The sequence below is a fragment of the Crassostrea angulata genome, chromosome 2 (genome assembly GCF_025612915.1).
Source record: "Crassostrea angulata isolate pt1a10 chromosome 2, ASM2561291v2, whole genome shotgun sequence".
Lineage (NCBI taxonomy): Eukaryota > Metazoa > Mollusca > Bivalvia > Ostreida > Ostreidae > Magallana > Magallana angulata.
The window spans coordinates 81215917-81229389 of NC_069112.1; the positions used below are offsets into that span (position 1 = coordinate 81215917).

General features: G+C 35.0%; 1 protein-coding gene across 1 annotated transcript in view; it reads left to right on the plus strand.

The window, feature by feature from the left end:
• Positions 1–1184: 1184 nt before the first annotated feature.
• LOC128171027 (NAD(P)H-hydrate epimerase-like) overlaps positions 1185–13473 on the plus strand; it is a 32291-nt gene continuing 20002 nt past the window's right edge. The window contains exons 1-2 of the mRNA XM_052836793.1: positions 1185–1983; positions 7659–7767. Of these exons, the coding sequence (XP_052692753.1) occupies positions 1871–1983; positions 7659–7767 (222 nt within the window). The 5' untranslated portion in view covers positions 1185–1870. The remainder of the gene's footprint in view (positions 1984–7658; positions 7768–13473) is intronic.

A 13473-nucleotide genomic window follows, 5' to 3' on the forward strand; every position in this document is an offset into this window, starting at 1 on the left:
GGGCGCTACAGCCTGGTACTATTACTTTTACCTCCCTCTATTCGCGGACTAGTCTGGTACTATTACTTAAAACTCCCTCTATTCGGGGACTACAGTATGGTGCTATTACGTATACCTCCCTCTGGAGAAGAAGGACCATTTCCGTTACGGACACATGGCTACCTGCCCCATCCATGAAGAGAATGATGTACAAAATACAGACAAAAATTGTCCATTATTTTATACTTTGTAAGGATTTTGCCGAGATATAAATTCAGATTTGTTACTAGTGTGGCCGATAATTCGTCTCATTTGTGTTTGTTAGATGTGGGTTTAGATGTATGTCGTAGCTGTATTCCTAATTAACTTCTGTATTCAAAAAATCAACCCTAATGATTCTCAATTTTTACGGTTTTATTTTCTCGTACATAACTCAATTCGACATACATGTAGATTCAACGCTTATCAGAAGTCATTGAACGAGGAGTAATCTGTAGATGAAGTTAGCCGATTACAATCTATTTACTGACTTGGAATCAGATGTTTGTTCCATTATTGAAATTACACGAAAAAGATGATACTGTAAATACAGGGTAAATTGAACTGAATCAATCCAGAGGGAACGGAAAGATGTGATTCTGACGGACAATATTCCTTGGAGTAACCGACCCCCCCCCCCCACGACAGTTTCTGAGGAAACAATCCTAGAAATCACTTTACTTCTAGTTTACATCAGCGCCCCCACCCCAAAATTTTGGACATTAAACACGTGCCCCCCCCCTTTAGCCTGGACATTAAACACCTGCCCCCCCCCCCCCCACGACAGTTTCTGAGGAAATGAGGTGGGGGTGGAAGACCTTTGAGACCAAAATCCTCGGAATCACTTTGCTACTAGTAAACATCACCCCACCCCCTAGCCTGGACATTAAACACGTGCCCCCCAGCCTATACATTAAACACGTGCCCCCCCCCCCCCCCCCGTGTCGCAGCTGTCGGTAAACATCAACAACTTGGTTCTGGATTAATAAAAATTTCCTCTAGTGTCAATAACCCGAACATTAGGCCGCATAAGTCAATAAAGAAAACGTACCGGGCCACTTAGGTCAATAAAGAAGTCTGTATAATGGTTTGGCAGAGGTAATATTTTGTGTTTACCAGTCTTTGGTTCCCGACATGTTTTGATATCCAAATAAACCATGTGGAGGGACGATCGATCAGGATCACCTTATTACTGCTGTGTATGCCCCTCGTTAGCTTTATTGCCGTCGCGCGATTCTCGCGGAATCAACGCTGTTCTGTAGGCGACAGTTTGCCTTTGTGAAAGCTGACGATAACAGACGACACACGCGGAAGTATGGCTTGGAATCACTGATAACAGGAAAGTACTAGGGGCGGACCGAATAGCTGAAGAAAAAGACATAGAAAGAAATATTAAGTGTCAGGAAATAATATATATAGTGAACGAACTATGTTTCATTTAATTAAGTGTTATAACGACTTAGCGTGAAGGGTGTTTTATTAATTTAATTGTCAGGAGGAACAAAGCTGAAATATTCAAAAGTGAGGTCTGCTGATGATGTTTTATTTTTATACGGAAGTGACGTAATTTGTGTCAAAGATTGACTTCGAAAGCGAGATAGCATTAGTACGTTCTAGTGTTATAGTAAATTCAAAAGAAAAAAATAATGCAACATTGTATTTTTGAGTTGAGACAAGAGGATCTTGATGAATCGGCCATAACTGAATTTTAGCTATTTGGATATTGTCAACGTAATACTATATACACATGCGTATAGTGTTTGTCGCCGAACTGTAGTGTGATATTTTTTGTAATTAAATCAAAATCAAGCAAAACCTAATTCCAATCTTGCTACTTCGTAACGTCTTCAGCATGGACCGGATATCCGTTAACAGATTCTCATTCCGGCGGAAGGGAAGCCATAAAAAGAACAAGGAGGAGAATGCCGAGCCCGAGTTTAATTTCTCCACACTGTCATACATCAGGTAAAAATCATTAAAGAAATTTTACTCATATATAACATGTACCATGGGCGGATCAAGAAAAAGGTCTCGAGTCCGTATACCCCCATCCACGCAGAGTTTTAAAAATACAGATATTAGATTTTCCTTCAAATTTTAAAAATGATGTTTTAGGCTTTAAACTTTTTTTTGTTAGAAAACGTTTTACTGGTATATTTGCTTTAAAATAGGAAATATGTTTCTATATCTTCAAATAGGACCTAGTATAAAAGTCTAAAAATAGCTACGATTACAGAAACCTCTTAAAATGGAGATTTTTCAAGTTATTACGATATTACCAGTATGATGATCGATGACGTCAGGGGGCAAGTACAAGTATCTGGCATACGGTGTCCCCTTAAGAGAGCTCGATGTCGTGGACATGTTAAGACTTTATTGATCTCCTTTGGAAAAAGAGCTCTATTTGAAAATATAGGAAAATACCAACATTTTAGATGTATAAAATGTGGATTTTTCTTTATTAAAAAATAGTTTATAGCTTAAGTAATCATATCTTGAAATTGAAACTAGATTTAATGGTTAGTGTTATTGACCATCTGAAAGAGAGAGAGAGAGAGAGAGAGACCGACAGACAGACAGACAGACAGACAATCAGACAGACAGACAGACAGAGAGAGAGAGAGGAGAGAGAGAGGAGAGAGAGAGAGATAGCAGAGAGAGAGAGAGAGAGAGAGAGAGAGAGATTAAAAGTAGATTTTAATTTACTTGTTAGTGTCAATTTATTTAAAATAATGAAGAAAGAAATCCATTTTTCACAAGAAATCAGAAACCGTTTGCGTCCATTAGGTAATCCTCAAGTCAAAAACACATTGTAAGCATGGTTTGTGTATTCGTCACTGTAACTAAGTGAAACAGATCAAACGACTTTGGGCTTTTGAATTTAATCTCTTCAAAACATTTCTTTCTATTTTTTATAATGAGCTCTTCTTGTTCAGAAGGTTTAAAAAGTCTAAATATGACCAAGACCAAGTCTTCGTAATTAGACGCGTTATTTTTGTGATTCGGAGACCCTCGGGTCTTTACGTGAAAATGTTTGTGAGAAGCACATTGCTTGTTTATAGACAAAGCGCATAGCCGCACGTGTTAATGGCCGAGTATGTATCGATTGATAGATTTATTGCCTGTTGATTGATTTCTGTTGGTACCTGTCTTAAGATACGTATATATTTATTGTACTTATTGCGACGGCGTTTTATTGTTGTTTCATTTGTTGACACTCCTGAGAGAGAGAGAGAGAGAGAGAGAGAGAGAGAGAGAGAGAGAGAGAGAGAGAAAGAGAGAGAACGATCATGTGAAGAGAGATAATCTGTTATAGATGCGGTTGAATTTACATAAAAAGGAAAATGGAAAGATATGAGACATGTAAGAAACAAAGAGATCATGCAATAGAAAGATGAAGAGAGAGAGAGAGAAAGAAAAAGTAGAGAACGAGAGACATTGTCATTCTTAAATCGTAGTCTGTGTCCGGGAATCAGTTTTGCGCTCTCTCTCTCTCTCTCTCTCTCTCTCTCTCTCTCTCTCTCTCTTCTCTCTCTCTCTCCGATTTGTCAGATAATGCAGATTTAAGTATTAAGATCCATGCATTGCTGCAATCAGCTTTCGGTCTATACTTAAAATACTCACTCTTGATCTCTCTTTGATTTGTCAGATAATGGAGAATGAAGCATTTACAGGATTCATGTTACGCCGCTTTTAGATTTTGTTCGGTTCCTTGCAATGACGCACTAATAAATCGAATAACAAAACAACTGTCTGTAAACATCGATACTCGCCAGACATCTTATAACGGCTCCTTATAACGGCTCCTTATAACAACTCCTTAAAACGGCACCTTATAACGGCTCCTTATAACGACTCCTTATAACGACACCTTATAACGACACCTTATAACGACTCCTTATAACGACACCTTATAACGACTCCTTATAACAACTCCTTAAAACGGCCCCTTATAACGACTCCTTATAACGACTCCTTATAACGACTCCTTATAACGACTCCTTATAACGACACCTTAAAACGACTCCTTATAACAACTTCTTAAAACGGCTCCTTATAACGACTCCTTATAACGACTCCTTATAACGACACCTTATAACGACTCCTTATAACGGCTCCTTATAACGGCTCCTTATAACGACTCCTTATAACGACACCTTATAACGACACCTTATAACGACTCCTTATAACGACACCTGATAACGACTCCTTATAACGACTCCTTATAACGACTCCTTATAACGACACCGTATAACACCTTATAACGACTCCTTATAACAACACCTTATAACGACTCCTTATAACGACTCCTTATAACGACACCTTATAACGACTCCTTATAACGACTCCTTATAACGACACCTTATAACGGCTCCTTATAACAATTACTTATAACGGCTCCTTATAACGACACCTTATAACGGCTCCTTATAACGACTCCTTATAACGACTCCTTATAACGACACCTTATAACGACTCCTTATAACGACACCGTATAACACCTTATAACGACTCCTTATAACAACACCTTATAACGACTCCTTATAACGACTCCTTATAACGACACCTTATAACGACTCCTTATAACGACTCCTTATAACGACACCTTATAACGGATCCTTATAACGGCTCCTTATAACGACTCCTTATAACGACTCCTTATAACGACTCCTTATAACGGCTCCTTATAACGACTCCTTATAACGACTCCTTATAAAGACTCCTTATAACGACTCCTTATAACGAATCCTTATAACGACACCTTATAACGGCTCCTTATAACGGCTCCTTATAACGGCTCCTTATAACGACTCCTTATAACGACTTCTTATAACGACTCCTTATAACGACACCTTATAACGGCTCCTTATAACGGCTCCTTATAACGACTCCTTATAACGACTCCTTATAACGACACCGTATAACACCTTATAACGACTCCTTATAACGACTCCTTATAACGACTCCTTATAAAGACTCCTTATAACGACTCCTTATAACGAATTCTTATAACGACACCTTATAACGGCTCCTTATAACGGCTCCTTATAACGGCTCCTTATAACGACTCCTTATAACGACTTCTTATAACGACTCCTTATAACGACACCTTATAACGGCTCCTTATAACGGCTCCTTATAACGACTCCTTATAACGACTTCTTATAACGACACCTGATAACGACTCCTTATAACGACTCCTTATAACGACTCCTTATAACGACTCCTTATAACGGCTCCTTATAACGACTCCTTATAACGACTCCTTATAAAGACTCCTTATAACGACTCCTTATAACGAATCCTTATAACGACACCTTATAACGACTCCTTATAACGGCTCCTTATAACGACTCCTTATAACGACACCGTATAACGACTTCTTATAACGACACCTTATAACGACTCCTTATAACGACTCCTTATAACGGCTCCTTATAACGACTCCTTATAACGATTCCTTATAACGACACCTTATAACGACTTCTTTAAACGACACCTTATATCGACTCCTTATAACGACTCCTTATAACGAATCCTTATAACGACACCTTATAACGACTCCTTATAACGGCTCCTTATAACGACTCCTTATAACGACACCGTATAACACCTTATAACGACTCCTTATAACGGCTCCTTATAACGACACCTTATAACGACTTCTTTAAACGACACTTTATAACGACTCCTTATAACGGCTCCTTATAACGGCTCCTTATTACGGCTCCTTATAACGACTCCTTATAACGACTCCTTATAACGACTCATTATAACGACTCCTTATAACGGCTCCTTATAACGGCTCCTTATAACGACTCCTTATAACGACTCCTTATAACGACACCTTATATCCCAAAAATGTGAGAGATGTCGCAAATATTGAAAGATTATTCTCTTTTATAGTAATTGCAACGGCAATCAAAATATAGAAGGCTAAGCAAGTGTTTGTTTTATGAGAATATTTACTTTTGTATTACATGTTTCTTCGTATGAACCTTCAGAGGAGCAAACACGTTCATTTCTTAAGGAACTTTGTAAGGGGTCAAGAGGTCATATTTTGACGTCACACTGATCACCGCACGCGCTGATATAACTCATATAACTCAGACATGTTAATAAATCTGACAGACTTGCCTTTTTACAAGCGTAAAAATTAGAAAAAAACAAACATCATTGTTAACAATTCCATCGAGATAAAAAAACGTGACCTACAAATTGAACTTTTAAACATTGCTGTTCAATTCTTATTTTATTGTGAATTCATTGATTGGTTTATTCACTAGTGAATTAGGAACACACTTGGCTTAATGAATCCCACACTGTATGTTATAGTTTTTGATATCACAAAAAGAAAATTGGACAAATTTTGTCTATAGCCATGTTGTATATTGACCATTGATTATATGAAATCAGATTACTTTTATTTGGATATCGTCGGTCATATAACACAAATTGAATTACCTACACAGACTGCAGTGTTATAGGATCGACGAAATCTATGGATTCTTTTCATATTAATTCCATTATCTAACGTGTATGCATTATTTAGGTCCGGTCGTTTTGTGTTTCAGAATGTACTCTCTCCACCAGGGAGGGTCAATAATAGAACAACCATTAAATTGTCAGGCGCGCCTCAACAGGATAAAATAAAATATCGAGGAAGAGGTTAAGGGTCCTCGCACCCCTGGGAAAAGTTCTGCACACCAACTCAAAATTCTAAATTACTTAACAATACGGAATTCCAGCATGTGTTCGACTTGAAAATGACAGAAAAAAACCTCAATTTCCCACAGACCTGCATGTCAGTAAATCAAAGCTACGACCAATGGGCTACAGAGATAGACAACAGCAACTGTCTATATATAAACAATTTATACAGGGTTAAAGTCGCCATATTGTGACGTACTGTCATAAACAGTAGAAGTCACGTGGTGTCGAGGATCGTTAATGTATATGAGGATAAAAAGGTTATAAGACAATATACAATTTTGACCTAAATATTACTATTAGGCTGGAAGTCCATTGCTTCATAAAATCAAACAACAAATGATCCTTAAAAACGCGCTACAACTTTTTTGGTAACCTTAACTCAATCATAGCTTTTAGTTAAAAAATGATATTTTAAAAAAATTAATTCAGTAAACATAAACAAAAGCCCCAGGTGGATTCGAACTCATGACCTGCGGTTCACAAGCCTGATACTTTAACCACTGAGCTATTACGATATACATATGAATCGATTGATGCAAATACTTTAACAAAACATTTAGATCGCCATCTTGTGACGTAGTGTCTTAAAAAGTATAAGTCTCGGTGTAGTGAAGTACCTTAAAAACGCGGTACAACTTTTTTTATAACCTTAACTCAATCATAGCTTATGTAAGATCACTGACGCTTACCTTATTTTGAAATCTTAGTATAAAGATGGTCCAATCTATATATCCAAAGAGAAGACTTGAATGTCATATGTACATGTATATATGTCTATTATTATTATCTGCATTAATTTTCTTAAAAGTTTATAACTAATTTGATTCTAAGCTGTTAAACATAGGAATCCGCAAAACATCGACGATCCGAAAATAATAATTTTGTAAAACAGCCTTAAACAGCTTCACTCCATGTTTTTTTTTTAGCCAAGACGAGGCCGAGAAAATGAACGAGGAACTACTTTCTGAATACGCCTTCAACGAGGTACAGTTGTTGGAACTCGCCGGATATAGCTCCGCGGTAGCAACAGCAAAGGTGAGAAAGAAACCGGACAGGTCGTGATATGGTGTAGTACTAAGTGGTCACGTGGTTGAATCCTCCTACGTCCGCAAAGCGGCGCTACGGAAGATTTGATGACGTATAATGACCATATCGTTTACCTATGCAACGTGCCTTATGTCTTGTTTGATTTGAATTTCCCATTAAATCTATCTTAAAATTTCTGATATGATTTTTAAAGCTACATGCATCTACTATAGTTTACTAAAGAAACATTCTTTATATATTAACTTTACAATTTATCATTTATCTTTTTCTATAGCTCTTTACAAAGAATTTTTTGAGTTCATTTTTTTTTATTTTAAAGTTGATCTGAAGGTAAACAGATTAAACACCTAGATCCCATGAAGAGTACGTGTGTTAATAGGATATAGTATAATATTACGACAACCATAGATCTGAAGGTTAACAGATTTAACACCTAGACCCCTTAAAGAGTACGTGTATTAATAGGATAGATTTTATTACGACAACCATATATCTAATGGTTAACAGATTAAACACATAGTATAGATCCCTTAAAGAGTACGTGTATTAATAGGATAGAGTATTGTATTACGAGAACCATAGTTCTTAAGGTTCACAGATTTAACACCTAGACCCCTTAAAGAGTACGTGTATTAATAGGATAGAGTATTATATTACGACAACCATAGATCTTATGGTTAACAGATTAAACACCTAGATATCCTAAAGAGTACGTGTATTAATAGGATACAGTATAATATTACGACAACCATAGATCTGAAGGTTAACAGATTAAACACCTAGATCCCTTAAAAAGTACGTGTATTATTAGGATAGAGTATAATATTACGACAACCATAGATCCTCATCTTTCCTTTTTTTTCGTATTTGAAACAAAAGTTAATAACACAGGTGCTTGAGGACAGGATCGACCCCCCCCCTTTCCCCCCAGTATATAGACCCCGGGACTTTAATTTTCTTTTTTTATTAAATTATCCTTTTATGACATATTGCTAATCTAATTTATTCATAATTATAAATTGCCCAAAATTACATAAAACAAACATTTTTAAAAATCAGACCCTCTGTACATATAATACAAGAAGGTTGCTTACTTCGTCCATCTAAAACCAACGGAAATAAGGGTTTATCGCAAGGAAGATAACTCGTAACATATTTTTTTTCTTTTCTCTTTTATGTCTTCCATTGTAATACACTCCGTATGAGTGCCTTCTTTTAGATTTTCCAGTACCCAAGACGATATAAAGGTTTTCAATTCTTCGTGGCTTGATTAGAATTCAAACTTCTAATGAATTGTACTTTTTTGGAGTTTGCCATGCAATTTCGTAAATCTCTCGGAGTCATCTTCCTTGCGATAAACCCTCACTTCCGTTGGTTTTAGATGAATCGGTTCAAAACTTGCAACTTGTCGGTGAAAATTGTCCTATTTGTCTAATAAATGTATTTACACCGGCATAGCATGCAGCTATTCAGTGAAGGGCATTATTGGGCTACAACATGAGGTCACCCTTTTTACTGGTAGATGTAGTTTATTAGTACATTACAAACAAATATTCATCTGCAGTGCCTCTCGGTTGACAGACGAAGTTAGCAACCTTCTTGTATAATATATGTAGAGGGTCTGATTTTCTTTAAAAAAATGTTTGTTTTAGGTAATTTTTGGCATTGAATGTATAAATTAGATTAGAAATATGTCGTAAAAGGATAATTTAATTTAAAAAAAATAATAAAGTCCCGGGGAACTATATACTGGGGGGGGTGGAAGGGGAGGGGGTCGATCCTTTCCTCAAGCACCTGTGGTTAATCACTGGATGAAATATCTGGTTTCAGCGCTGCGGAAACCCTTTGGAAACTCTGCGGAAACTTAAGGTTACTTTCAGTTTCCGACAGGTTTCAGCACGGAAACTTCAAGTTTCATTAAGTTTCCGCAGTGCTGAAACTTAGGCTGTCCATGAATCCAAATGGTTTCCGCAACGGAAACTTACTGAAACTTGAAGTTTCTGCATAGTTTCAATCTCGATATACGTTTGGGATACATATCGTTTACAAATGGTTTCCGCGACGGAAACTTACTGAAACTTGAAGTTTCTGCATAGTTTCAACCTCCATATACAATTGGGATACATATTGTTTACAAAGGGTTTCCGCAACTGAAACTTACTGAAACTTTTTATATTTTTGCTTTCACAAAAGCTGAGCAAGGTTTCTACTTTATGTAAAAACAAAACAATTTAAAACAGTTCCAAATTTATTTTGTTCAAAAATCTGAAATTGTTTCCAATAATAAATAAAATACAGCCAAGATACAATAATGGAAAAACATCCATATGGCAATTCCCTTACTAGGGACTAAAAAATGATAAAATTGCACAAGAAAAAAATTCCCATAGAAATCTTTACACTTGTATTTTTTTCATCTCGATTAAATGCCTACCAAATCTCCCTTTAAAAATGAAACAAAGATCTTACTTTTTTAAAAATATGAATGCAATTTACAAAATAACTGCACGTACATGAATAAACAAAGAAAACTTCACTGTTACATGAACATGATACACTTGTCTCAATTTGTTTTGAACTACAATGAATATGTACACCATAAAATATTTTTGAAAAGTCTATAGTATCCATCTTTTAAAAAAAAAAAAATACACTACAAGATAGTAGTTGACTATAGAGGTATGACCCAGATTTGATTTGAATATGTCAATAAATTCCAAAATGAGGTCAAAGTGACCCACTTACAAGTTGGGATAAACCTTTTCTTTGTTAGTAATATAATCTAATGTTTTACAATAGAACAGGATTTGATATCATTTTTTTGATAATCCATTAAGTCCAAAGTGAACTTTTCATTTCCACCCATGATGTACCAACTGATCAGATTTTAATATCATAAGCCTGTCAGTATTTAATAGATGACCCAGAGGGAGATATGAAAAGCTTGTTGGCCAATAAAAAGCTAACAATGGAGCAGTCTGTCAAATCATGTGCAAAAATATGATGTAAACATTTAATTAATTATGCTGATTACAACACACTTCATTCCTGATGAATATTCTTCTTTACACACGGTTTACCTTCCTACATTTCACTACTTTACCTACATTAATATTTTTAAATCCAAGACATGAAGTAAAATATACATTGTTTATATATGACAAGTATTACTACATGTACATGTACTTGCTTTTTGTAGCATGAATGTATAAAATACAAAGTATCACACAGATCATTTACCTTACAATTCTCATCAATACCAGCATTTTACTTATGATATAAAAGCTAATTCCAATATTAGTTACATAACACAGATTAAAATAAAACCCACAGGGAAACAACTTTCCATCCAAGTAATAAAAATTGTAATACATGGGGTATTTGTTGTCTTTATATATTTTCATATACGACATAATTGAATATTGTTTGGTGTATTTTATCATTTCTATGACCCATGCATTCATCTCCTAATGCAGTGTTTTTACATTTAAGATTGGTTTCTTAATTTTTCATATATTGCTGCAAATAAAAACTAAGTTATCAATAAATGTTTAAACAAAGAAAATGGAAAAAAAGTAGTTAACACTTATCAACTTGGAGGTATGAGGATAAATGTTACATGGAGTCTAATATTTTATGCAATATTTGCAAATATAACAAATTATTTAAGAAAATGAAAGTTAATATCTAATCAATTATTTAATAAGTCAAAACCATGTGATTTTCTAAGATTCTAGCTTACAGACAGACATTGTAATATACTGGTATTTGATCATATAAAAAAAGTACTTTTATAGTTTATAGGTTTTTTGAAATGAGAATACTTTACAGTTAAAAAGTCTTGTTCTGCAGAGGTTTAGTCGGGTCGTAGAGATGTGTCCATTCGAATCAATAAGGAGTGTCCTTGGCTGTTGTTGATGTAACCCGAGTCATAGTTTATGGAAATAGGCCTTTTTGGGGGATTTTCGAGCATTGTCCAGACCGGTGAAGCACTCATATGATCACATCATGGTTACAGCAGACTTAATAGTTCTGGACAGTGGTAGCATTAAAATTCTTCTTCTTGCGATGAACTTGTTCCTTTCACTGGGCTGTACTTTATGTCTGTTCTATTTATCTTAAACAAGAATAATAAAGTTTCATTTAGATTTTTAAACAATAAACATTCAGCCTAACATGTAATAAAAGCATTCTGAATAAAATTCTGAATACAGAAGCTACTATGCAGTTGTCAGTTGCTGTTTAAACTATGTCATATAATGGCTACAGTAGTATCTGGTCTAAAATGTTTTATTTTAAGTTTGAAGCTATGTTATTTTCATTTTGATTCAATTATTGTTTGTTGAACAATGGAAAAACTTATCAACAATAAGTGTGCTTCACCACCCCCCCCCCCCCCATCAACCTCCTTTTCAAGAACTTAGACCTGGATTTCCCAAAAATTACTTCAGTAAATTATAAACATCCAACACAGGCACTATTTATATAATATTCACTGGATGAAAAATCAAGTTTCAGCAAAACTGAAACTATATGGAAAACTGTTATCCTCCCAAACAGGCACTATTTATTTTGTTATACTAAATGTCTTAATTTTAAAGAAAATTTTACTGCTTTTATATAGGAATAACGTGAATTCTACAGCGAACCGTACGCGCATAATTTTCGCGCATGTAACATTTTTTAATGTTACCCGTTGCTAACGCTGAGGGTAATAGAAAATATTATTAACGGCGTCTTAACCAATCAGATTTCAGTATTTAACATGAAAGTATAACAACATATAATGGCAACCAGCATTATTTAATCGGATTATGACAACGTGTTTTTGCGATAATCATTCAAATTTTCGCTTTTCTTGCGATCTCTTTTACATTGCATAAATACAATGTGCATAAAATATATCTGGTAATCTGTGCTATCAATAACTTTTGAATCGCAAAAAATGAAAAAATTATTGACGTAAATCTAAAAAAAGATCATATATACCATTTTGTCGAAAATGTTTTAGACACGCGAACCCTGATTTACGGTTACTCGCCTGTTTTCGAACTTTGCGATAGTTGTGTTTCAGCAATGGACAAATAGTTGGTTAAATTTTCGATATGGACTTCATATAAAGAGCTTGCCTGTCACATGCATATGTTGGCACTATAGCGGCTACCACTGGGGTTGATTTGATTCTACGTATTAACAAGAGGACTGTACATACAAGGCTTGTTGTCGTAAGCAGTCGTTTCTGAGGAAATCGATCAATAAATTTTCTGATAAAATCAACTCACATTGGAAATCTTTCAGAACAGTTCTATTATTCACATAAAGTACAAATTCTACCGACAAAATGTGCCATAAAAGAATTGTCCTTTAAGATATATTATATTCTATCAAATAAAATATAGAACATGACTACTTTATGTGTTATATCTTATTTGATGAAATGAAATATATCGGAAAGGAAAGTATCACAAACTTTATACATATGAGAAATGCTTGTGACTTCGCATACTTTTAACATGATTTAAGTTCATTGCATTTTTATTGTACATGTGGCGTTGATACACATATTTTTAAATTCCCTTTGATACATCAAGTAAATAACTTTGTATCATATATATTTGACCGTTTCCTTTGATACATCCAGTAAATGATTTGTATCATATTTGACCGTTTCCTTTCAGTAAATAACTTTGTATC